Source organism: Pinus tabuliformis, chromosome 4_2 (assembly GCF_031772625.1).
Source record: "Pinus tabuliformis cultivar Carrire ecotype Pingquan chromosome 4_2, CPIR1, whole genome shotgun sequence".
In the NCBI taxonomy this organism is placed as follows: domain Eukaryota; kingdom Viridiplantae; phylum Streptophyta; class Pinopsida; order Pinales; family Pinaceae; genus Pinus; species Pinus tabuliformis.
In genome coordinates, this window is record NC_142304.1 from 122494245 (window position 1) to 122521855 (window position 27611).

General features: G+C 38.6%; 1 protein-coding gene across 8 annotated transcripts in view; it reads left to right on the top strand.

Moving 5' to 3' along the window:
- LOC149168551 (K+-H+ exchange-like protein) overlaps positions 1-27611 on the top strand; it is a 303090-nt gene that overhangs the window by 262978 nt on the left and 12501 nt on the right. For 4 of the 8 annotated variants that reach the window (XM_089428310.1, XM_089428309.1, XM_089428304.1 and 1 more), the window contains one exon: positions 22121-22436. In XM_089428310.1, coding sequence (XP_089284436.1) covers positions 22121-22267 — 147 coding nt within the window. In that variant the 3' untranslated portion in view covers positions 22268-22436. Of the gene's footprint in view, positions 1-22120; positions 22769-27611 lie in introns of those variants that run through there. The other 4 variants (XM_089428308.1, XM_089428306.1, XM_089428305.1 and 1 more) reach the window with 3 other exon arrangements.

A 27611-nucleotide genomic window follows, 5' to 3' on the forward strand; every position in this document is an offset into this window, starting at 1 on the left:
AGATTGAGCAAGCACCCATCTCCCCTTGGTGGATTCATTTAGAATCCACAGGTGTAGTGATTGTTTTTTGTTTCAGTTTGGAGATCAGAGGGTCATCCCTAGTGATTGTATTGGCATCTAACTATATATAATAAAGCTGGATTTTGGTTGCTGCATTTCTCATTGTTCCTAGTGTTGTGATTTTTAATGAGATTTTACGCAATTTATAAATTTATGGTTTGGGTTTTCCATGTCAATTTTTTGGTAAATGCATGATATTTTTTATGAAGTGCTTGTTCCAAAAATTTCTGATTTTAGAACATTACAGTGGTATCAGAGCCTTGGTCTTGGCTTAGCCTGTGGGTTTCTCAGTTTCCAATTGCAACTTTTAGCTGCCTGATCCTTTTTCAAGGTGGTTGATTTCCTGAATAGAAGGCTAAAGTTAATTATTGATTGGGTCCAAGCAGCAGAAATGGCTACTAGAGAAAATCGATACAGAGAATGCTGAGCACAAGTCGATTTGGGTCATAACATTTGAGCCGCCGTAAGAGCTCGAACCTCCAAGGTCCGATTATAATTTTATCCTTATTTGCACTTGAGGAGACAGTGTCATAGAGCCAAGTTGTGAAGTTTTGATTGATCCACTCTTCTCTTTCTTGTGGTCCATTTGGCGGTGGGTACCACCGTAGTCAGGGCTATCGTGTGGATAGAAAATAACCTGGTATTGCTCGGAACAATAAACTTGTGCCTCGTGGACAGTCTAACGCTGCTGCAAAGGAATGGCCGACAAGAATCTGAACCACATTTAGTGGAAATATGCACCTGAGTGAAGAGTATGATTTGGGCTGCGTAACCTATGTATGAATCATAGTGCGATTGATTTGATGATCGTTGTGGGGCCATGTATCAATCCACTCGAGACATAGAGAGACGAGGCCATATTCAAGGAGTAAGACCACCCGTATCAGAAATTCATACAAGCCAAGCTGTCATTCGCCAAGCATCACTAGACCAATCCAACAGTCGTATTGCCCTTGTCATCTAAAGCGATGACCGCGTTAGCAGAATTGTAGAGCATGGTTGGCGTTGCTTGATCAACGATGAACCAAGCAATTCAACGTTGATTTGATCGATTGTTGAAGGCCGCACGTTATAACTCCGCAAAGCTGTCGGGCCTATCCATATTTCTTGTGCCAGATTAGAATTGTTGCGACTCTGCGAGTTAAATCAAATCGCACGGAGCGGTGGCTGAATCAAACAACGACTGCTTGAGGACGAGCTTTGGATATAATGAGTCTCACCTGTTGAAGCCAAGAAGCCGAGAGCACGTCAGTTGACCGCATAGCGATTAATCGACAGACCCCATCAGCAAAGACAAAGCAGAATTCTCTTTAATTTGCTGTCTGGGAGGACTCAGCGCAATTTTAATTTTTTTTTTTTTTTTTGTGTTCGGGTTTTTGCAAAGGTCAAATAAAGCCCAATTCATGGGCGTAGGATGGTGACCAAGTCGCAGCGAATAGGTGGAGCGAGCATCTGTAGTGGAGACACCCTGCCAAAGGTAATCGAGTAGTCTGCGAGACAGATTGTTAGGCCGATTTGACATCCCTAAAGCCGCACATGCAGTCTTGAGCAACGATGATGAATGTTGAAGCCGTGGTCGATCTTATGATGGACGAATTAATAGTTTGGGTCTAGTCGTGAGCTAACATTGGTTGGTGAAGCTTAATTAAGTGCTGATCAACAAGCTTAAATGGTGTGCTGTAAAGTACATTTGAGGGTTGGATTATAGTCTCGAGGGAGGCAGTGCGCATAACGGATTGAATAATGCGATTAGTTTCAAGAATGATGGGCGATGACAGCTAGTGGGATGGTGTTGACCGAGCAGTTTGATGGCGTTGAATGATGAAGACATCGTGCACAGCCGTATCACTAGTCAGGTTGAAATGGATTGAATTTGTAACTGAGCGTCGTGACACCTGTAGCTACACATCATTTCTCAGAGATAGAAGTGTGAATGGTTTGAAGGCAATGTGGCTATGCGTATACCTTTCCAGCAGATCCACGTCCTCTCTTGCACAAGTTATCTGCAACTCAACAAAAGATAGTGCCAAGGCTGATGATGCATGATTAAGCATCGGAAGGTCCCAGGTACCATATTTATTCCACAATGTCGTATTTTTGCTAAATTTGCTAATTGCAGTGGTTAGACAGAGAGACCCTATATGTATTGAAAATTGTTCTCGAGTAACAGTGCTGGAATGGGTTGCATTGTTAATCAGTGCGTTATTTTGTTTTGTGAAGATCTGGTTAATGATTAAATTCTGAAATTTGAGATCTAACATCTTATTTGGGTCACTGTACTTGAAAAATCAAATCAAACAATACACTCAAACCTACAGTAGCTGCAAATGAAGTTTTGGATGGACTATTGACTAAAGGAATACACCATTAACTCAGAAAAGACAAAGGTAATAGATTCATGGGGGGGAATTTTGAGACAGTTTCATCATATTGCATCACTACTTGAAGGAAGTAATTGAAGCAACGTAGGGTCCAGGGTGCTAGTAGTGCTACTATATGATGGAGTTTTTAAGACACCTCATAAAACAACACAACAGTACCACCGTTGATGCCTCAAACTACAATGCTTCTATAGATCAACAACCCTAACAGATTAGCAAACCTTTCTCAAGAGGGGTCTATGTCATTCTTCAGAAAAAACAACCAAGAGATGTGTAGAAGGGACAAGAAATAGGACACAAAAACTTTGCACTTGGGACAAATTTGAAACACACGAGGGTCACATGGAAAGTTCTCTTCAAACTTGATGAACTTGATGCCCTCTTTTCCAAAGTGAGCCAATCAGAAGGGAAAAGACTAATTTGGGCTCTAAAACCAGTTATGCCTGCTCTCATACAACACAAGTTCTTGGAGGAACTTTGTGAAGGGGTTAGACTTCCAGTTGCTTCTTGTCTCAGTAACATCATGAGACTTGACCGCCCCTATAGCTCCTTACAATGATGATGTGATGAGGAGAGTTTTCAGACTAACGATAGAAACTTTCCGAGACTTGAACAACAATACAGGCTCTACCTTTGGGAAGAAGCTTGAGATCTTAGGAGTTGTGGCCATGACTAGGACTTATGAAATCATGTTTGATCTTGAGTACGATGGTATGATCTTACAGATGTTCCAATGCTTCTTCAACAATAGGAAACATCATTCTGACACAGTCATAGCACACATGTAGTTTGTCTTGTCATCGTATATGAGAGGCTGTGATGCCATTTGCCAGGGGTTGCAGTCTCGATTGTTCTCTGTTTGGAGGAGAGAGCAGTGGGTCTCACCTGCTACTTATGAGCTAGTTGACAGGTTGGTTGAGCAGAACATTGGGCTACTCAGGAGACAATTGACTAGGGAGGAGCTACTCAGGTTTGGTGGATCATGTAGTAGAAACGAGCTAAGGAGGAAGGGACTTTGCTTCATTTGGAGGGGAGCTTGGGGACCTGACCACTCATGCTTGAGTGACGTTGGGGAGATGATAGAGGTAGAGCAGGAGGAGATTCCTTCCGACTTTCATGGTGAGGACTCTTCTTTGAACGAGTCCATGGATTCACACGATGATACCCCTGAGGAGCACAAGCAGCCATGTGGAGTTGATGTCAGTAGCCCAGAGGAGTATGACAAGCAACTGATTGTTCCTAGGAGGGAAGGAGACTCGGGAGCAGATGAGTGACTGGTGATTCAGCATAGGGAGCGGGAGACGGATGACACACCTAGTGTGTGGGATGGGCCGCTTTTGTAGAGTCAGCTAGTGGCTCACGTTAAGCCCATGGTGGAGGATGAGCAGACACCTGTGGGGCCAACCATTGGAGTGGCACAGATAGATGTGTAGGCAGCCTCCAAGGAGGTAGTATTTGCAGACATTTGTCCTCAGGAGGTGTTGGAGGTTGACGAGGTAGTTTTGTAGGAGGCTAGTAGGCGGCAAGAGTTGTTGGAGATGGTGGTGCATCCATCTTTGGGTCTACCCATTGATGAGGTGCAAACAGATATGGTGGCAGCTAGCAAAGCTGCAACATATTCAGGTAGCAACCCTCTCCAGGAGTTCATAGACAAGGCTTGCAGCACAGTTTGCCCACTTTTTCCCATTAGAGGGAGAGAGGCAGGATTTCTTGGACATGTTTTGATTGTCCAAGTGGAGCATCAGGAGTTGAGCATGGATCAGTATCAGCATAGCAGATGTATTCCTTGCACAAGAATCCATGCATTGGATTGGCGAGAGATCATGAGCTGGTACCCTACTGATGGAGTATCATTTTTAGTTAGAGGCATTGTATTGCCGGAGCCCTTAGAGGTGAGGGATGTTACATGCTTTAGTTGGCAGCAAGATGTAGGCTGGCCACTCATCAGTATCTCAGCACAACATCAACATGATGAGATTGACCTTGGTTTATGCCGAGAGTTGGATTGGAGAGAAGTGATGAGCTGGTACACAGTTGGTGGGGCAACATTCACAACTGGAGCTATAGCACAGCAGGAGCCATGGAGCATTGATGCTCCTTCTTGGTGGCATTGGGATCCAGGTGGATCTACTAGTAGCAGGTTGAGTTAGAGACAGACATGGGATCCAGGTATTGGAGGATCCAGTCATGTTTCGATAGCTTGGAGGCGTGACGTGGACTTGTGGTTCGTATGGGATCTAGGCATTGGGTCTTAGTTGCGTTGGGCCACCGGATTTTTCCACATGTTTGGATTGCTTGAGGGCAAGCAATCTTGGGGCATAAGGACTGTCATGTCCCCATTTTTATTCTTCTTCATAGTACAACTGGGTGGATTTCGAAAGCAGGGGATGGCCAAGTCCGATGAGCAGGTTATGTTATCAGGGGTCCCGATGGAGTTTTGAGGAGTTTCTATGAGGTCCAATGACATTCGCTTGGTATATTCTATCATCTGCACAATTTGCCTTTCGTTCCGGCGCATTCCGACAACTTTCAGAAAAATGAGTTATTAGTGGGCTTGACTCAATTAATTACACTTAAGGTGTCATTCTGGGAGGAATACGTGGCTGAACACCTTAGTGTAATAGCTTGTTGGAACCAGAACGAGAAAATCTACATGATGGGATAGTTAGATGAGAGTTTCAGTGAACTGGGGAGACATGATGGCTAATTTATCATTTTCCCACATTAAAAAGAATATTTTAACTGAAATAAAAGACGGAAAATTGTTCCATGCGTAAAATAATAATAGAATAGAAGTTTCTAGATGATTCCATCAAATCTATAAAAGAGGAGGAGGAGACCATTGGAGGACATCTTGGTTGAGGACCCGGTTCTCTACTCCATTGGTAGCCACAGGATGAAAACCCTCGGGTGATATAGAGAGATTGGGCGAGCACCCATCTCCCCTTGGTGGATTCCTTCAGAATACACAGGTGTAGTGATTGTTTTTTGTTTCAATTTGGAGACCAGAGGGTCATCCCCAACTATTGTATTGGCATCTATCTAGATTCTATATATAATAAAGATGGATTTTGGTTGCTGCATTTCTCATTGTTCCTCGTGTTGTGATTTTTAATGAGATTTTATGCAATTTATGATTTTATGGTTTGGGTTTTACATGGCAATCTTCTGGTAAATGCATGATAGTTTTATATGAAGTGATGTTCCAAAAACATTCTGATTTGGGACATTACAACCTATTTGATTTTTTAATATACAATAACCAAGTTATTCTTTTGAATACTGAAGCAAATTACTTCTGCAGCCTACACATATTAAATATTTGATCTCATGAAACAAAAAACAGAGCAAAGAACAAGATACATAGGACACACTTATTTTTGGACACAATAGTCCATGGAAAGACCCAATGTTGGAAAACCGGTACAGCAGTTCTGAGGGTTTATTATTATGCAAGAGAAATATCTGAATACATATCTAGGATGCTCATCTAGCAATCCTTTTGAGAGAGAACACTGGCGGAAAATCTGAGTGAGTTTTACCTCACTTCACCCAGCAAAATTCTAGCTGATCCAGCATAAGACTGGCTAACCCTGACTATTTCTGTGTTGGCTCTGCGTCAGCTTCTCTGCACTCTGCGTCATCTCTCCCGGCTGTTCCAGGCAGTTTCCAGTAGATTCGACAGTTCCCGACAGTTCCGACAGTGCTGGATTCTGCGTGACAAGCAACTTTTCTGCGTCAGCTCTCCTGGCTACTGCGCTGCCTCTACGTCAGCTCTCCCAGCTGTTCCGGTAGTTCCCGGTAGTTCCGATAGTTCTCCGCAGTTTCGACTGTTGCGGCAGTTTTGGATTTTTTGTGACTGGGAAATTTTTGCGTTAGCTCTCCCAGCTACTGTGCTGCCTCTTTGCAAGCTCTCTCCGCCTCGCTGTTCTGTATTTTTCAGAAAGCTCTTCTCTTAGATTCTCTCTGCCCCTCAGCTGCAAGATCTCCCTAATCGATTTTCCTCTTGAGAACTTCTCACCTTAGAATATCGATTTCCTCAATCTCTATGTGTGTTTCCAAATGAACCCCAAACCTCCATTTTATACTTTTCCCGTTGAGTCTTCAACAGCCAAGATTAAGTCTGTAATCAATGGCGGAGATTAAGTCTTTAATCAATGGCTAAGATTAAAACATGACTCTGATCTGCCTTCTAGATCATTCTCACCCATATTTTGATTAATACCCATTAATATTTTAATTTTCCTAAGTTTAGACTTAGAAACCCCATTAAAAATATTAATTATTTTAATAAAATACAATCTGCGTGGAATTTCACCAAATGGATTCTGAGTTCTTTAGTACTCATGTGCCTTAGCCTCTCCCCCAATTTTCAAGGCTAGAGCACTTCCGATGCTACCAAAGACTAACATGCACTTGGTAGTGCCATCGAGTGTAGGGAAGTACATCCTCCCTATTGTTTTCTGCAACTCATAGCTCTGCGTGCCTTGTCCTCCATAGCCCTTGCTCTTCTCATTCTACTTGAGCTTGCAGAAATCTTTGAAAGAGAGTGCTTCCCTGAAGTCTGCACCCATAGACTGCCATTCTCTAAAGTGTTCTCCCATCTGTGAAGGGTCTTCAGTCCTTGCTGGTTCAATCTGTGCCACAGGCACGAAAGAGGGCAGTGTGGCTCGAGTTGGCCCACTCGCTGATGGAGGTTGTGCTGCAGGTGAAGGGTGATCGAATTGTTGAGAGGCTCCAGAAGTTTCCCCAAATAAGAATCCCCTAGGGGTGGTTCTCTCTCGGTTCTGCATTTTAATCTCCTCTAGCATCTCTTTCTACCCCTTTGCTAGATCATTCAAAGCCTTCAAGAGGTTGTCAAAAGCCATCTCCTCCCTGCTCTTGGGCTCTCCCATATCTTCCTCCGCTACTACTACCTTCCCCCTATCCTTAGTGTCTGGAGTGATTTCTAGTTCTCTTTCTCTGCTCTGGTACCTCTGCCTCCTGTATGTAATATTTTGCTGGTCCCCTTCTCTCATAGGAGAAACTCCCCACAGCTGAGCCAAGACCTAGGCTTTGATACCACTGTAATGTTCCCAAACAGGAAATTAAGTGATAAACAAAGCAAGCAAACAATCCAACAATCAGAAATGCGAAATACACATCAGGCACCCATGAAAACGCTGGAAATAGAGAACTGCTGAGCCATTTTATTAAATCATCAAGGGAAAATACAATGGTAAATGGAATGGTGCACCTGGGCTTGTCTCTAAGGACAAGCATGACAAAACCTAGGTGAGCAAATGCTGATTTGAAGGTTGCCCAACTGCTGCACTAGAACTGAACTGCGTTGCCCAGAAACTGCGCTGTCTGCTGGAACCAAAAGGCTGGAATCACTACTTCCCGTGCTCAGAAAATTATAAGACTTCAACTCTCGGATCCTCAGCCAAAACCCACCAAAACCCAGGAAGGGTTTGGCCTAGTTCAGACTTCTGAAATTCGACCCCCAAGGAGCCCAACCTCTGCTGCAACTGGTAAACTCAGCCTGCCTGAGTGAAGCTGGGAAAACTCCCAAAAACTACCCCAAATCACTGGGATGAGTCCTCCTATGAATTTCCTTCCTTCCCAACTGTGATTCCAGTGCTGTGGCTCTTTCCCTCAAGACCCACGTGATGCCCAGACTGGCCCTCTGCACTGTCCTCCAAGGCTAGAATTCGAACTGCCTGTTTGCTGCACTCACTTGCTCCAAAACTCCTCCCAAGTGCTGACCCAATGATGTCCTTTGAATCTCCTGGTTCCTCCAGCTAATGGCTGGCCCAATGAAGCTCTATCCTCAACTGTGTGTTCCCTATCTGTTGGCCCAGAAATACGCACTGTTGGATGATGACTGAATGGGCTGGCTGTGAATACTCCCTGGTGCTCCTCAAGATGCTATGAAACTGCCTTCCTAGGGTGGCACTCATAGTCCCCCAAAGGTAAGGTTGAATCTCCCGCTTGAGAGATTCGTGGCTGAACAACCAGTTGACTCGGCTAAGCAGCTCGAGCAAACAATCAAGTGATTTTCGATATGCAAGAATGAATGATGCCCCAAGTGAGGAGCTCTTCCTCCTTATGACTTCATGGGCCTCCCTTTGCCTCATGTGGGCCCCTCCAACAACTATACGAATTCCCTCCAAGGCAATTCGAATTGCCCAATACGCTTTCCCACGTGGGTGGCCCCCACCTTCCACTAGCAAAATAATCTGGTCGTATTTCTCCTAAGTTCCTAAGTCGAAATTGCTTGGGTCCTTTTCCTTAGCAAAATTGTACAAAATTGTGTAGAGACAAAACCTGTTACAAATTCTTTTGGGAAGGGACATGACATAAAACCATAACTGAAATCATAGTGTATGATTTAGATGTATCAATAAAATTTAAGCGATAAGACATGATTCAAATGTTTCATAATTTTTTTATTTTTTTTTAAGATTTACATGTGTTCACCTACCATTATCCCTTCTCCTTTGTTGTATATCATCCTTGATGGTCAAAGGGATATTCATAAAAAATCATTAAGCAAAGACTCCAAACAATATTCTAACCAAATAAATCACTATCCCCATAAAATTATTTTTGTTTATAAAAATCATCTTTACACTATGTTTACTATTTATCCTAAAAATGTGTTTACTATTTATTTTCCCCAAAACTAGACCTCACAAGTAACCTTTATAAGAATATGTTCAAGCTCAACAACTATATGTAGTATTATACATACCCATATAAGAAATATGGTTCCTTTTTTTTGTAAGCTTGGTAGGACTACATCACCATTATGTCTAATATTCAGCCCGATTGGGGCGGGGAATTGAACTGGTGACTTCACATCAAAGAGTGCCTTAACAAAGCACCCGATCACCATCTATCCAAGACCCCGTGGACAAGAAATATGGTTCCTTATTCCCTATCATAATTTTAAATTAATTCATATAAATTGTTTTTTAAACTTAATCACTAAATATATTAAAAATTTATTTATATCAATAATACACTTTTAATTATTTTATATATTAATATATAAATATTATATTTACTATTAATGCAAAAACTCTATTATTAATATATGCATACAAATTTTGTACTTCAATTACATTTTCTATATTCAACCTATCTATAGAATCACGCTTTCATACCCGTACTCTCTAATTTCTCAACGTTAGCGAGGGAGAAGAACAAAAGAATAATTTATTTTTCATACTTTTTTCTCTTTCTATTTTGATAACGAACTAAAATATCTGAGTTAAGTTATAGTTTATTTTATTATACTATTTTGATAACGAACTAAAATATCTGAGTTAAGTTATAGTTTATTTTATTATACAATTTTCTGGAAAACATTTTAATTACATTTTAGCATTGACCAATGCAGTTGTAGCTTGATAAATATTTTAATATATAATTGCATAATCTTATAACATAATTAAAGAATATCGTTCTTATCGCACAAAATCTCAGTGTAAAAAATAGTTTATAATAACAATCAATTCAACAAAAGGAAGGTTAGACACGGCTACGGAGGAAAGTAGATCACCGCGGATTCAACATAAATTAGTATTTTATGTTATTTGATCATTGGAAAATTATTTTATTTTTGCCCATGAAATATTTAGTTCTCATTCAATCTCCATTTTTGTTACGGTTCTAGTAGGACCAACGTTGAATTTCATTGTCAAACCGTTTAGAAGAAAGAAAAGATATAGTTTCTTTTGAGTTACATAAGAGGTTTGAGTTATGGCATCAACATATCATATTGTGATTTTCTCTCAACCACATATACAACGAAAGAGATCTCAACTATATAAACAACGAAAGAAATCACAAGAAATCACAAAAAATGTCATTGGATTCTCCTTTTCTCATCGCATGAAATAGATTTTTAAAAATATGTTTGGAGTACCTATCCTACATTCTCCTACAAAACAAGTCTTCTTTCTATTATTTCGATTTCTATCAATTGGGTTGTTACTTACATCAAATTACATGTATAATTTAATAACTAAATAATATATAAAATATTTATATCTAAACATGCATGTCAAAACCAAGATATTTCTACTTCTTTGTTATAGATTTGTCTCAAATTAACCCTTTTTTTTAATTAAAATATATTCAATTAAATTTTCAGATATATATTACTTTTTCCTCTCGGCAATAAAGCTAATTAATTTTGAATAGATGAACCTTTATTTGGTGGGAATTTTTAATGTTTTTATTCAACTAAATTCAAAACTCCATAACACTATAGAGAGCATGATAAGGGTTTATAGGCTTCATGAGGTGTAACTTTGCTTTGATACTATATGTAACAACCCACAATTTAAATATACAACTAATCAGATCAATTATGCGATTTACAATCAACAAACAACCATTCAACTAATTGGCATAGAATTTCGAAACATGAGTAGAGACAACTTATTTGTAGTGATGATATTCCGTACTTGTGATTTCAGAGCTGAATGCTATTTGAATCTCGCTAACCGCAACAAAGTTTTGGGGGTGACTCTCCACCACATTATAGGCTCAGCTGCGCATAATCTTTCTACAACTAACCACCCTTGGAGCCTCAAATTAACATACCACTGCGAAGGAATCCTTTGTCTCACAACACTTTTCTCCCAAGAAAATGGATGAAAGAATGGATGAATCTCATCCTCTTCATTGTCCATTAAATAGACCAAAAAATGAAAAGGGATTCGCATGCACACATTCCATTTGTCAACATGCCAACTTGTATTTCTTTATTTTAAGTTTTACTTAATTTAATATTTCTCTTAATTTAACTTTTTTTTATTTTATTCCTTTTTACTTTTTGTTAACTTTACTTATTCTTACTATTTTTATAGTTTCCTTTTATTTATATTTATTTAGAACTCTAGTTTATTATTTACTATTTTATTTATTTATTATTATATTCTCTTTATTATTTATTTACTTTTATTATCTTTTATTTATTATTTACTAGCATTATCTTTTATTTATTATTTATTATTTATTTACTTATATTTTAATATTGTATTATTTGTTTATTTATTATCATTATTTTTATTATTATTAGGGGGCATTACAACTTACTAGACATGGGTCACACCAGCTCCAACCCCTTTGCATCCTCCGTAGTATTAGTCAGGATGAAAGATGGCACAATGCAAATGTGCATTGATTACAATGCCTTAAATGAGAAAGCTATCAAAAACAAGTATCCTATCCCAGAGATCGATGAATTGTTAGACGAGTTGCATGGGGCAATGTTCTTCTCTAAGATAGATCTTCGATCAGAGTACTATCAGATTAGGGTCCGAGAGCAAGATGTGCCTAAGACAACATTTAGATGCCATTTTGGGCACTATGAGTTCTTAGTCATGCCATTTGGGTTGGCTAATGTGCTAGCTACTTTCTAGTTGTGCATGAATCATACTTTCAATAAGCAGTTGCGTAAACATTTGTTGGTATTCTTTGATGACTTATTGATTTACAACCATACGTATGAGGAACATTTGCGTCACTTGGAGGACATTTTGGGGATCACATAGGAATAGTCCTTGTATGCCAAGTCTTCAAAGTGTGAGTTTGGGTTGACGAAGATCTTGTATTCGGGCATATGATTAGTGTGCCAGGGTTACAGGTGCTCCAAGAAAAGATCCAAGCCATTCTGGATTGGCCTTCTCCCGAGAATCTTACAGGGTTGTAGGCTTCTATGGATTATGCAGCTTCTACGGGTGCTTTGTAAAGGGGTTTTCATAGTTGGGTGCACCATCAATACAACTTAGGTTGGAAGCTACACAAAAGATTTCGACAAATTGAAGGAGACCATGAGTACATGTCCAGTATTTGCTCTTCCATATTTTTCTTAGCCTTTTGTGCTGGAATGTGATGCATCGAGGGAAGGCATAGGTGCAGTCTTAATGCTAAACAAGAACTTGATAGCATTTAAGTGCAGAAAACTCAAGGATGTTGAGAGACTTTATTCCATATACGATAAGGAAATGCTTGCAATCATGCATGCCTTGATTGAATTCAGACAATAGTTGGCAGACGATAAATTCGTAGTCCGAACAAATCATAATAGTCTGAAGTATTTCTTGGAACAAAAGGATTTGAACAGAAGGCAACAAAAGTGGGTAAGTAAAATACAAGTGTTTTATTTTAACATAGAATATATAAAAGGCAAGAAGAATATTGTTGCTGATGTCCTCTCCAGGAAGTCCACTGCATGTTTGCTCAATGAAGTTGCCGAAGATTGGAAAGCGAGCCTCTTGGTAGAATATTCAAAGAATAGGTTTTCTTGTGAGGTAATGGATGGGATTGTACAAGATGATTGTTATACAATGGTGGATGATGTTATCTACTACAAAGGGAGGATCTATTTGGTTCCCGAATCTAGACTTAAAGAGAAGATCCTTAGAGCTATGCACGACACACCTCTAGCAAGGCATCCAAGTTATTTTAAAACCTATAGGCAGGTAAGAGAGAGGTTCTCATGGAAGGGCCTCAAGGAGGATGTATTGAGATATGTGAATGAATGTACAATGTGCCAGTAGAATAAAACAAAACGCCTTCACCTAGTAGGATCATTCACCCTCTCCCTATTCCAAAACAATAGTGGGAGAGTGTATCAATGGACTTTATTATAGGACTACCCAAGGTGCAACAGAAAGATTGTATTTATGTGGTGGTAGACCGGCTAACAAAATTTGCACACTTCTACATGATTTCATCAGATTATTCAACATCACAGGTGACAGATTTATTTTTCAAGGAGGTTTTCAGACTACATGGTCTTCCGAAATCCATTGTCAGTGACAAAGATAATCATTTTCTTAGTGCTTTTTGGCAAAAATGATTTAGATTGGTTTGCATAGAATTAACAACCAGTACTAGTTACCACCCATAGACTGATGGACAGACGGAAATCATGAATAAATGGTTGGAAGGGTTTTTATGTAATTATGTGTTTGAACAACAAAAGGCATGGATTAAGTGGATGCACTTAGGGGAATATTGCTATAACGCCACCTACCATATGTCCACAAGTATGACTCCTTTCAGGGCCTTGTATGGGTATGAAGCCTTCTCGCTTGTGGGATTGGGTTTTGGAGATAGTAGGGCACCTACCCAAAGCCAAAGATTGGATTTAGGAGAATCAGGATATCCTTAAAAACATTAAAGAGAATTTGCAAGTTGCCCATAATTGCTAGAAGACATGTAGATAGGAAGATGACATAACACAACTTTGAAGTGGGAGAATTTGTATTCCTGAGGTTATAACTGTATCCACAATCCTTGCTTAAGAAGAGTGGAGCTGAAAAATTGAAGCCTCGTTTTTGGTCCTTACTGGATATCTAGGAGAATGGGGGAGATGGAATATGAGAAAAATACATTACGTATTTCACGTCTCTTGCCTTAAGAAAGCTTTGGGACAACAAGTTAACTAAAGGCCATTGTAGAGGAGTTCAACAATCAATACCACCAACATCAAGGTACATAAAGGGCTTCATGCTCTTGATTAAATGCCAATCCCATACCCTCACACATGACAAAAGCAAATGGAAACATTGCAATCCCCCAAATCCTAAAATCTTGAAAAATATAACCCTGTTTGATTTTCAGTGAGGTCTAAAATTCTAGTTTTTTCTTATGAAATCCAATGAGGTCGGAACCACTCTCAAACATCTTGAGTCAATTTGTAGTAATGTTAGAAATTTAAGTAGAAGGATGAAGAAAATGTTACTTTTAATTAAAGAATTTAACGTTACCATTGATTGCCAGAATTGCTAGGGTTAGAGTTAGGTTTTTTGTTTCGGTTTAGGGTTTAGGAGGGGGAGGGTTGGATTTACGCTGTTTTGGAAGGAAAAAAACCCCGGGTTTCCTCCAAAACCACCTGAAAAGCTGCCATTGGTGGTCCCGGTCTCCCTCGCAAATGTGAGATCTAACTGAGCTAGTTAGGGGTTGGAACTGGCCGGTTAGGGCAAGTTTGTACAAGTTAGGTACTAACTGGTACAAACTAGCCCTCCAACCAGGTTTTTCTACCGGTTTCTTACTTAGGCCCATTTGACTGGCCAATTTGACCAGTTTTTGGTTCAGACCTATGTTGCACGAAACTTCTAGGAACTCGACGTTTCGAGCCGTACCCGTATCTGAAACTCCGAAACTTGGCCGAAAGTCGACCATCATGTAATCATCTATGAGAGTTAATATAGACTTGTTTTTCTTTCTAAATTGTCATCTATGGGTCTTTTTCCCTTTTTTCTTGCAAAGATAATGTGGTATTCACTTATTTATTTATATATATTTTTTATATATACATTTATGACATTTCGGCTGATGTTTCAACCAACGTTTCGACTGATGTTTCCATTTTTGGGAGGTGACGTTTCTAAATGTACCCATTTCAGAAACTCCAAAACGTTTCAGCGTTTCGTTCAACTTAGGTTCAGCCCAGCTGGTTTTTAAAACTATGTTGCTGGGTGGTCATTGTGCAGACACCAATCAAATTATGTTACAATTTTATGACCTTCTCTAAAGACCATGGTTTCATTTTCTTTGCTAATACTATTAAAACTCCTAGCAAATATTTTGTATGTTGAATTGTTTTTGTTTTTTTGTTTTAGTGAAAATGGTTTAGGAATGAAAAATAATAGGTGATTTAATCTGTTCTAATGTGATCATCCATACTATCCATTTTTCGTTTCTCCACGCTAAAAGAACTTGAAATGATCTTATTATATCAAACCAAACTTGTGCAATGAGAATGCACATAAATTTGTTAGGATATTCCGACACATAGGAAATAGTTAAGTATAACCTGGTCTATTGTAGAGTTAGGTAAAGTGTGTTTCTTTACTATGTACTTTTGTAACCTACAATCTGACGGTCACGATATGTAGTGATCTGATGGTTCATATTGGTCCATGATCTCTATTTAAAGAGCATGGAGGGTCATTTGTAGGGTAACCATTCATGAGAGAAGCTTATGTAAATTTTCATTCTTTTATTAATGAATTGCTTGAAGTGGCTGCGTTGGCTCAGGCCGTGGACTGTTTCCCTCTTTGAGGGTTTTAACCACATCAACAATATTGGTGTATTGATTTGTGATCTGTTTGTGAGCGGTGTCCTTTGGTGTTCTTTCTGAGGAACTTACCCTGTAAATTCCTACATGGTATCGGAGCTATTTGAGGGCCGCATCCGTTGGTGATCCGAATCTGAAGCCGATAGAACTGCATCCGACTGCCGTTTCCTAGATCTACTGTTTTTTATTGCTTTCGGGCCGAGAGGACTGCTCTATTGTGTTAGGAGCATCTGTTCTAGTGTGGAACCCCTTTCATTTCACGTGAAAGGTTTCTGGTAGCCCTAGCTACGTCATTTTTAAGAGCTGGAGGTATATAGTGTTTATTTGCAGTTTCTAGTTATTTTCTCTCTGTTTATTTCGGTTTATTTAGCTCTTTATTTTTTTATTACCAGATCTATACCTTTCATTTCTGCGTATGTTCTTTGCCTTGCGACTTTGTGCGATATGGGAAAATCAGAAACAGAGAGGAAGGATTTTTCTCATGCGTATGCTCTTTTCTGCCGTGCCTTAGTGTGATCTCGGAAAATCAGAAACATTGAGGAAAATATTTAGTTTCCGGCTAAAGCTAACCTCAAGCTGTATGGTTTGTTTTTTTTTTGTATGTCTGTGTTGGGTTTTGTGTTTTTTGTTTTGTAGGGAAAAAAGACTTTTCTCAAGTAAGCACGCAGCCCAAAGCTTCAGTGACTAAAAAAAGAAAAAAAACCCTTTCCTCTTTTTCAAAAATTACTAACCTTTTAATCTAGTTCACTTTGTCCAAAGCTACTTTATGAGAATAGAGGTCTTGAGTTCAAGTCCTTCTTGGTCCAAAGCTACTTTATTAGATTAAGTTTGGAAAGGGGGCAGATTTTTTTTTAATATAACATTATCATTCATTTCCACACATTTCCGCACTTCGTCGGCATCTTCAACAACTTTTCTTCAAAAAGCCATAACTTCTTCATCTGGAAGCCGTTTTCAAAGCCGTTTTTTTGAATCAGCCTAATCTTTCGAGATCTTTCCATTGGAACACTTAGTTTCAGCGTCTATAACATCAATTTCTGTTAAAATGGAAAGTCCATGCCAAGTTATTCTTAACAGCACCAACTACTTCCAATGGTGGTCCTACACTGTGGATTTACTTAGAAGTAAAGGTCTTTATAGAATAGCCTCAGGCCAAGAAACCAAACCGAAAGATGAAGATAAGGCAGCCAAATGGGAGAATAGGCAAGATCAAGCACGTGGGTTGATAGGGATGTCTATTTCTCCGGACCTTAGATTCCATATCGCAGAACTTGATACTCTTGATGAAGCAATGAAACAGATCACTAAAGTTTTTGGAATTAAAAATGAACTTAGAGCCCATCAATTCGAAAATGGGTTGCTTACATTGGACCCCAATAATTTTTCTTCCATTGAAAATTTTCTATCCAAGTTCAAGACCCTTAGACTTCTCTTGGAAGGTGTTAAGGTTAAGAAAGAAGATGGTAACCTTATCTATTCTATTCTTACTAAGTTGGGACCAACCTACTATGTGTTTGTTTCCACCTTCCATTCTACAAGAGAAGCCTTCATTTCTCAAGGACAAGCCTACAAGTCCCCTTCTTTTGATTCCTTTTGTGATTCTTTAATAAGAGAACAAAAAAACTCTTACACCTTGGTCTTCTTAATCTTGGAAACTCTTCTAAGAAAGCTTTAGCTGCCTAGCAACAACCAAATTCAAAGAATCCTAAGAAGTCGTATCCTAAAAAGAATGGTCCTAAACCAAACAAGGGTCCTAAGCAATTTCAACCTCAAAATGAAAAATCATTTCAACAAAATGATAAGGCAAATAAAAACAAAGGGAAGAACACTGATAGACATTGCCACTTTTGTAATCGAGATGGCCATTTAGAATCCAAATGCTTTAAGAAGATGGAAGCTTTGGAAGCAGCAATGAAGAAGCATAACATCCATTTGGAGCACTCTTCAACTTCAACTTCATTTTCAGGAATATCACTTTTTGCATGTGGTTGTCAAACATCTCGGTCTAGATATGCACTAAATGTATCTTCTTCTTCTAATTCTCATGAGTGGCTCATTGGTTCTGGAGCTTCTTATCATATGGCCAAAAACAAAGCCATGTTTTCTTCTTTAAATGATTGTAACACCAAAAATATATATGCTGGTGATGATAGATCTCTTAGTGTTGTAGGAACTGGCACTGTTCATATAGACAATGGTCAATTTAATGATGTATTATGCAGTGTTGTTAAAAGCGCGATTAAATCGCGCTTTTTTCCCTAAGCCGATTTAATTGCGCTTTTTATGGGAAAAAAGCGCCTAAAATTTTTTTTGCCGTTTTTTTCGAAAAAAGCGCGCTTTTTTCGAAAAAAACCCGCTTTTTTCGTAAAAAAGCTCGGGGGTCCCTGGCAGCGCGATTTATAATGAAAATTGAAAAAAAATGAAAAAAATGAATAATTTTGTACCAAACGCTTTTTCCCGCTTTTTTCCCGCTTTTTTCGATTTTTTCCGCTTCATTCCCGGCGCCGATTTAATCCCGCTCGCGCTTTTAACAACATTGGTATTATGTGTTCCAACCTTATCCTGCAACCTTCTATCTGTATATCTGAGAACTCATTCGGGGGAAGGTAAAATCGTTGAATTTTCACCTCACGATGTTGTAATTAAGGACCTAAGAGATCCTAGACAGATTTTAGCTACTGGCATTGCTGATGATTCTACAAGGTTGTATAAGTTTAACAACTTTGGGTCATCAAATCTTCCCTCGGTATTTGTTGTTCATAATGATGAAGTGAGCAAACTTTGGCATGAGCGATTTGGTCACTTAAACTACCACTCCCTTCAGAATCTATGTAAAGAAAATATGGTGACAGGTCTTCCAATGGTATCTTGCAAAGATGGTGTTTGTTCCAGATGTGTACTCAGAAAACATCATCGAGATAGTTTTGAAAAACGTGCCTCTTGGCACGCCTCAACCCCTTTACAGCTTATGCATAGTGATTTATGTGGTCCACTTCCAGTTGTTTCATTCTCTGGCTACAAGTATTTCTTAACTTTCATTGATGATTTCTCCAAACGCACTTGGGTATACTTCTTAAAACTCAAGAGTGAAGTATTTAACATGTTTTTGGCATTTAAGGCCTTTGCTGAAAAACAATTTGGACATCAAATTCTTAAGCTAAGATCTGATAATGGCAGAGAATATGTTAACAACAAATTCATCAACTTTTGCACTCAGAATGGAATTCAAATGCAACATACTGTTCCATATACTCCACAACAAAATGGTGTAGCTGAAAGGAAGAATCACACCTTAAAGGAAATGGGTAATTGTATGCTTCAATCTAAAGAACTTAGTCTTAATTTTTGGGCAGAAGCAATTAACTGTGCAAATTACATAATAAATCGCACTCCTACTAAGGTTTTAAAGAATATCACTTCAGAAGAAGCATGGAGCTCAATTAAACCAGATGTAAGTCACTTTCGTGTTTTTTGGAAGTGAAGCATGGGCCCATATTCTAGATGAGAAACATAAAGCCTTAGAACCTAAGAGTGAAAAATGTATTTTTGTTGGATATTCTGAAGATGTCAAAGGATATAGACTTATTCCACTTAAGCCCAAAAATGTTATCATTAGAAGAGATGTAAAGTTTGCTGAAAATATATCGGCCTACGAGCCTAGTTCGGCGGATGTGCCACCTCTCTCTATCTCTTCTACTTTTGAAAATATTTCTTCTTTAGATGATGAAAGCGAGGATGACAATCCTCCCCCATCTTCTCAGGATCCTTCTTCAGTTCTTCAGCTTCCAAAATGCATCCGTGCTACTCGGGATGCAGTAGGCGCTCTTGCCAGTGATCCTATAGATCAATGACATACACGTTCTCAGTTCGATAGAGCCTCTTCTTTACTGGCTCAAGCTTCATCGAATTATGATCCTGACACCTTTGCAGAAGCTTTAGGCCATCCAGATTGGGATGCAGCTATGAATGAAGAATATCGTTCATTAATGGCAAATGATACATGGGATCTTGTTCCTCTACCAAAGGGACAAAAACTTATTAGATGCAAATGGGTTTACAGAACCAAGTATGGACCAGATGGGAAAGTTGATAAACATAAAGCTCGTCTTGTTGCTAAGGGTTTTTCACAAGTTGAAGGCATTGACTATACTGAAACCTTCTCCCCTGTTGCCAAAATGAACTCTATCCGCCTTGTTCTTTCCCTTGCTTCCTCTTTCAAATGGGACGTCCATCAGATAGATGTTAAATCTGCCTTCTTGCATGGGGACTTGCATGGAGAAATCTATATGGAACAACCTACTGGCTTTATACAAAGAAACTCCAGCCTTGTATGTCGGCTTAAGAAATCCCTTTATGGTCTCAAGCAAGCTCCTCGGGCTTGGTATGCCAAAATGGATAGCTTTCTTTTAGAAACTGGCTTTTCTAGGTGTCATTCTGACAATGCCGTCTACACCAAGAAAGTGGGCAAGTCTCTTATCATTCTTGTTCTTTATGTTGGTGATCTTATCCTCACTGGTAGTGATCCCAACCTTATAAACCATGTGAAGTCCAACCTTAAAAAGAAGTTTGAAATGACAGACTTAGGACACTTGCATTATTTTCTTGGTCTTCAAGTCTTGCAATCCAAGGAAGGTATTTCCCTTTCCCAGTCCAAGTATGTCTGTGATCTTCTACGCCATTTTCACATGGAAGACTGTAAGCCAGCCCATTCTCCCTTTTAGTCTGGAGCCAAAATTTCCGTCACTTGTACTTCCCCTGAAGTTGATGCTATCTTATATCGTCAACTTGTAGGAAAACTTTGTATCTGACCCATACTCGTCTTGACCTTTCCTTTGCTGTTGGCCTTATTGTTTGGTTTATGCAAAACCCACATGAAACAGCTAAAAGAATACTTCGTTATGTTCGAGGTACAGTGCAGTTTGGGATTCATTACAGTGCAGAAGCATCTCCTCTATTGGTTGGTTTCACTGATTCTGATTGGGCTGGTGACCCTGATGATCCAAAGTCTACTGTAGGTTATGTGTTCACTCTTGGTTCAGGACCTATTACATGGACTTGCAAGAAACAAAGTGCCATTTCCCTTTCTTCAGCAGAAGCAGAGTATCGTGGTGCCATAGAAGCTAGTAAGGAAGCCTTATGACTTCGTCAGATCCTATCAGAGTTTGGCTTTCAGTAGCAACATCCTACTGCACTTTGGTGTGATAATCAAAGTGCCATTCAACTATGCAAAGATCCAATCCAACATCTGCGTAGCAAACACATTGAACTGCACATGCACTTCATCAAAAAGCTCATTCACGACCATGTTTTGAAGTGCAATATTGTTCAACAAATGATCAAGTTGCAAACATCTTTACAAAGGTTCTCACAGAGGCAAAGTTTACTAAACTTCGATTTATGGTTGGAGTTCAGGAAGTTGTCACTAACGGGGGATAGGCTCTAGTGCCTCCTTCCTTCTTCTATTGTGTCATATTTGTAAATCCTTCAATCCTATCCCATGTTGTTCTTAAGGGGGGTGTTAGGATATTCTGACACATAGGAAATAGTTAAGTATAACTTGGTCTAGTGTAGAGTTAGGTAAAGTGTGTTTCTTTACTATGTACTTTTGTAACTTACAATCCGACGGTTCATTCTCTCCTCGGTATTACCGACACTTGATCCGTGGCTTAACACCTGATTGGTCTATGATCTCTATTTAAAGAGCATGGAGGGTCATTTGTAGGGTAACCGTTCATGAGAGAAGCTTATGTAAATTTTTATTCTTTTATTAATAAGTTGCCTGAAGTGGTCGCGTTGGCTTAGGCCGTGGACTGTTTCCCTCTTTGAGGATTTTAACCACGTCAACAAAACTGGTGTATTGATCTGTGATCTGTTTGTGAGCGGTGTCCTTTGGTGTTCTGTCTGAGGAACTTACCCTATAAATTCCTACAAAATTATGGTATACCTTTTCAACAATGTCCAGGGGAAAATAAAATTGTATGACTGATCTCATTACATGTCTGTTGTCTGTAAAAGAATGGTGATGATATGTGGAACACTGAAAGCACAGTTTGTAGACGATATTAATGATTCTAATTTCTAATAAGTTGGATGCAGCAAATTGTAAATAGAAATGTTATCTATGAGATGCAGACCCCAGAAATTTTCACTATACATTCAGATGGGGGTGTTAATTTTTTGATAGTGATGTCAAACTTATTTGAGCAAACATAATGGGAATGATTTTCAGTATGTCTCTGCCATAAGGATGTCAATTCTGATAGCTAATAGTCCTCAGGCAGTCTAAATATCTTCATTAGAAAGGTAAGTAAAACCTGTGAGGAAAAGATAGAGGTAAGCTTGCATGTATTGATATTTGAATACAAAAGCATACACTGGAAATTTCCGCTTCTGATGACTCATAATTTTTAGCTGGAGTTTTTACATCTATGCTATTGTAGGAATCTTTTCAGCTGATTCCTACTGATCTCTGAAGACAATGCCTTTAGGTGTATAGTGCTGTGTGAATTCCTAATGCATTTATGTTGATTACTTGGAAGCTCTGCAATATTATGTTTTAACTGTATCCTATTTTTCTTTTCTCTGGTTCAAGGTACTGCTTCCATGTAGAGAACTTGAGAATATTGTTGCATCAGAGGCCAAGAATGGTGCATTGACCAATTCCACAATTTCAATTATTTGTAAGACATACAACTTAGATTCTTCTCAGGTCATGAAATGGAGAGATTACAAGTTTTGAAGCATGTAAGTTGCTTTGTGAACTTCTGTATCATTTGGCTTCGATGAGGTTAAGATTGAATTTGCAGATTTCAGACATTTCTTCATAAGTTATACATGAATCTCATGTTGCTGTAACTTAGATCCAGATGGTATTTTGCAGATAAATATATTCCTTTTTTCTTTGCCCAGGCCCCAGTGTTTACAAAGATGTGGGATGGTCAGATATTTTCCTTTTGAAATATAATTTTCCGTGAGACTCATTTTGTAAATAGATAATATTTGTCTGCCTGCAAGTTATTAAAAGACAGATGTTGAAAAGAACATTCAGTTATGTCTGTAGCATTAATTGGTCAGGTGCCTCAGTAGAAGCTATCTTTTTCCCATTTAGATTGATAATTGTCAAATGCAATGATTTATATCATGATCAGAGATTTGTGCAGGCCTTTTATGGAGCAGGGACTTGGGTAGTGATGCAAACTCCAAAATTTTTGTTAATACACACTAGACCGTAAATGATTTATCTTACTGTGTAATATCCCGATTATTATTTAAGGCCAAATTATTAGAAATTTTTACGTGGCAAAATTATTTTTTGAATTCCATCCAGAAATCATACACATATGCAAAACTTAACAAGATAGATGTTGCCAACAAATAAATCGAATTTGCAAGAAACCCAGAAAGCAAATGAAAATGGTGTGGTAATAAACTCAGCTTTATTATATTAACTAGAATAATACAATACATGCTAGTACATCTGCAATTAGCTGAGCTGGGAAATAGGTGAGATGGTCTCCAAAATTCTGCTGCAATTCTGATGCTGACCTTCCACAATAAACTGCAACTGGAAAATATGCCCAAATTGAGATTTTGGATGATCCTTCCTCCAATCTTCAAATCTGCTCCATTTCCAATAATGCTGCTGAAGGTCCGTGAGATTTCTGGAAGAAACCTTCTCAACAGTGGGTTGGGTTTTCATCCAACTCACAATAGGAAAACCAAGGGTTTTCGTCTTGGGGCTTTTGGAAGTTGAGAACCACATTTCCAAAATCTCTCCAATAAGAAAATATCACAACTCCAAGATGTCCCAAATGATTTGCTTCCCCTCCTTTTAAGACTTAATGGATAGTTCTCCTGCTTTCTAGAAACACTTTTCTTATTATTTTATTTCCCACTCTATAATCTTCTTCCCTTATTCTTATCTTAAGTGACTTTTATTTTATTTTAGTCACTTGGCCTTTTCCCTTAATTAAATATTTTCCCTATTTTATTTAATCTGCCTCTACGATCTCTTAGACCACTGAAAGTCACTTTTCACCATCCCATCCTATAGAGCTCTTTGTTCTGATTCCAACGAGCTATTACACTAAGGTGTTTCATCAGATATTCTTCCCAAAATGACACTTTAAGCGTATTTATTTCAGATATGCTCAATAATAACCTTGTTTAACGGGAATTGTTGGAATGTAGTGGAACTAAGAATAATCTGTGCAGAACTGGTCTTGATGATGAAATGCAGTGGGTGATCCCTGTCGAACCCCATAAAATTTCTCCAAAACCCTTTGGGCCCACTGATAATGAAATCTCGCTCTCATGACCAAGCTATCACTAGCCTTGGAAATCCATCCTAGCTGCATCATAAGGGAAAATAAAAATGGGGACATTACAAATCCTCATGCCCTAAGATTGCTTTCCCTCAAGCAATCCACATTTGACCACTATAGAAGCATCTGTACTGTTAGGTCCCTATACTACTTGTGTAACCCCTTATTGTTATTAGTGCAACCCCCTTATTATATTGTCGTGCCCATGTAGTACCCATATTGTTATTATTGTGCCCCATATAAGCCCACTGTTGGTATTGTTGTGCCCCTACATTATTATTGTTATGTCGGCTCTGATTATATTATGACCCCTTAGACTCTTATATATTGAAAGGAGGTCTTGTCATTTGTAACATCCAAGAATTGTTCATTTGTGTAACGTAAAGGAGGTTGCCCCCTCGAAGAGGATGAATTCTAAGGCGTTTATCTCTCTTTTCTATCTTTTTGTGATATGGTTTCATAACATTTGGTATCAGAGCTTTGGACTCTAGGGTTTTGCTGCTCCAAATAGGTTATCGTGGAATTTTCACAATAACTGTTTCGCTATAAAGTTTCAGAAGCTAAACAAAAAGCCCATTTGAGAAGAAATCGGTCTAAACCTCGGGTCTGAATTTCAGATTTTGTCTCGCTATATTTTCGGAGATATGATCTGAGGAAGTTAGGGTTTTTGCAAGCTCCAGAATTTCATCTCAAACAGGTCATCGTGGAATTTTCACTATAAATTTTTTTCTACAAAGGTTCAGACTTTGAAATTAAAACCCATTTGAGCCGAAATCTTGGTGAAGCTTGGGCCCGAATTTCAGATTTTTCTTCGCTATATTTTCGGAGATACGGTCCAAGACATTTAGGGTTTCTGCAAGCCCCCGAATTACATCCCAAACAGGTGACCTTGGAAAAATCGTCATAACTCTCTCTCTGAGCATCTGATTCAAATTTCGTAAAAAGTGATAGAAATCAGCAGACTGTAGTTTGTTGGGTATCATTTTCAGAACCTAAGGTCGAAACAGTGACACGTGACACTTCATACAAGTTCGCTCTATTGAACAAGTCTATAATCAGGTCATCGTGGGAGATTTGACATAACTCTTCCTTGGAGAATCAAATCTTGATCAAACTTATGGGGTTAGAAAGAGGACTCAGAGGGCTACCGCAGGACGCAATTTTAGACCTTGGAGATCCACAATTTCAGAGATACAACAGATTCAAGATTGAGGTCCTAAAAGCACGAAAAAGAATGACTCGAATCAAGAAAATAGAAACACCTAGTAATCAAAATTGGATGGATGATTTGAAGAATGCGATCGAAGCTAAGATAAATAGTTTTATCTATTCCATGGAAGCTGATATCGATGATATGAAAGCATATTGGAAGAAAGGCATGGAAGATTTGAAGAAAGACATGGAAGGTTTGAAGGAAGGTGGGACAAAGCTACTACAAGAAAGGCCTCCTAATGGCGAAAAGGTAGTAGAGGAAACTCATGATGAGAACAAAAGTAATGTTAATCATGATTTCATAGAATCTAATGTTGGATTGAAGACCCAACATATTCCAAAGGTAGATATGAGAAATTTTGATGGCAAGGATCCCGTAACATGGATACTACAGATGGAGAAATATTTTGATCTACATAATGTGCAAAACACACAAAAGGTACATATTGCATCTTTATATTTAGAACCGAATCAATTTGTATGGTATAGAGGGATTTGTTCTCATAAACAACTTGTCACCTGGTCAATTTTCACGGAGGAAATGATAGCACATTATGAGGATACAAAGAGCAACACTTTCTTTAGCCAAATGATAAATCTCAAACAAAAGGGTTCAATGGCAGAGCACATTGAGGACTTCCAAAAATTGAATATAAGGGTAAATGATATTCCAGAGAAGCATAGGATTGAAGTCTTCATAGGGACTTTAAATGATAACATCCAACATGAGGTTCACCTTTGGGAACCTGATTCATTGGAGAAGGCATACAGGTTGGCAAGAAAAATTGAAAGCAAAATTATGGCAACAAGGAAGCCTACCACTCATAACTATAAAGATAGAACTGTTGTTGCTCCTATCCTTTCACCACCTACAAGGTTGATGCCAAAACAATTGGAAGAAAAAAGAGAAAAAGGGCTTTGTTACAATTGTGATAGAAAATACACTAAAGGTCATAAGTGTGTTGAGAAGAAATTAATTTACATAGATGGGGAAGAGGAGCAAGAAAAGGAACAAGAAACGTCAAAAGAAGAGGATATACACCAGGAACCAATCCCAGAGAAAGATGAAATGAATCTAACCATATCTTGTAATGCATTGACAAGAATTACCACTCCTCAAACTCTCAAGATAGAAGGGAATATCAAGAAGAAAAAGGTAATAGTGTTGATTGATTTAGGTAGTACCCATAATTTTATTCATTGTAAGATAGCCAAGGAATTGAATTGCTTCCTATATCCAACACTAGAGTGCCAAGTGATGGTTGTAAGTGGAGGAACCATAAATTGCTCTGGAAAGTGCCATAATATCAAGCTATCCATGGGAGAATATGTATTGAATAGCCCAATGCTTTTCATTCCAATGGGTGGTGCTGATGTTGTACTTGCAGTCCAATGGCTACAATCCTTGGGTACAATAGCTTTTAATTTTCAAGAACATTTCATGAAATTTGCTTCGGAAGGAAAGGAAGTTGAATTAAGGGGTATCACAGGGAAACAAGGAAAGATAATCAACTCTAACGGAATGGCAAAGCTTCTAAAGAAAGAACAACGAGGCGTAATTTCACAATTATGTTCGCTAGAGGTTCCCACATCAAAATTGTTTATTTCTCCAGATCTCCAAAAAGTCTTGGACTATCATTCCAAGGTATTTGAGACTCCCAAAGGCCTCCCACCTATTCGTGATCATGATCATGTTATTCATTTGATTCCAGGAAGTGTTCCTCCAAACATCAGGCCTTACAGATATCCATATGCCCAAAGGAGTGAAATTGAACGTATGGTTGCAGAAATGCTAGAGGTTGGTATAATTATCCAACCAAATTCGATAAACAAAGCAAGGGATGAATGGAAGAATGACAAAGCAGGTTGGGAACTCATTCAAAAGTTGCAGAAGATCCTAGTTCAAACAATATTTCTGGAACTTGACAAGGAAGGAAAAATCATATTGAAACCTGAAGTAGTCACAAAACCAAGAAATCGACAGCTACAAAATCGATCAATTTCAGAGTATCTCATCAAGTGAAAAAACTTACCTGCTGAAGATTCCACATGGAAGGTTGATAATTTTTTACAAAAGCATCCAAAACTACTCAGGCGTTGAGGACAACACTTTTTGAAGGAGGGGCATGTTAGGTCCCTATACTACTAGTGTAACCCCTTATTGTTATTAGTGCAACCCCCTTATTATATTGTTGTGCCCATGTAGTACTCATATTGTTATTATTGTGCCCCATATAAGCCCACTATTGTTATTGTTGTGCCCTTACATTATTATTGTTATGTCGGCTCTGATTATATTATGACCCCTTAGACTCCTATATATAGAAAGGAGGTCTTGTCATTTGTAACATCCAAGAATTGTTCATTTGTGTAATGTAAAGGAGGTTTCCCTCTCCAAGAGGCTGAATTCTAAGGCATTTATCTCTATTTTTTGTCGTTTTGTTATCTGGTTTCATAACATGTACACCAATGTTGCAGTAATCGTTATTGGGATATTATCGGCGAGGGGGAAAATCGTAAAAATCGGAAAAAAATCGTAACATACAA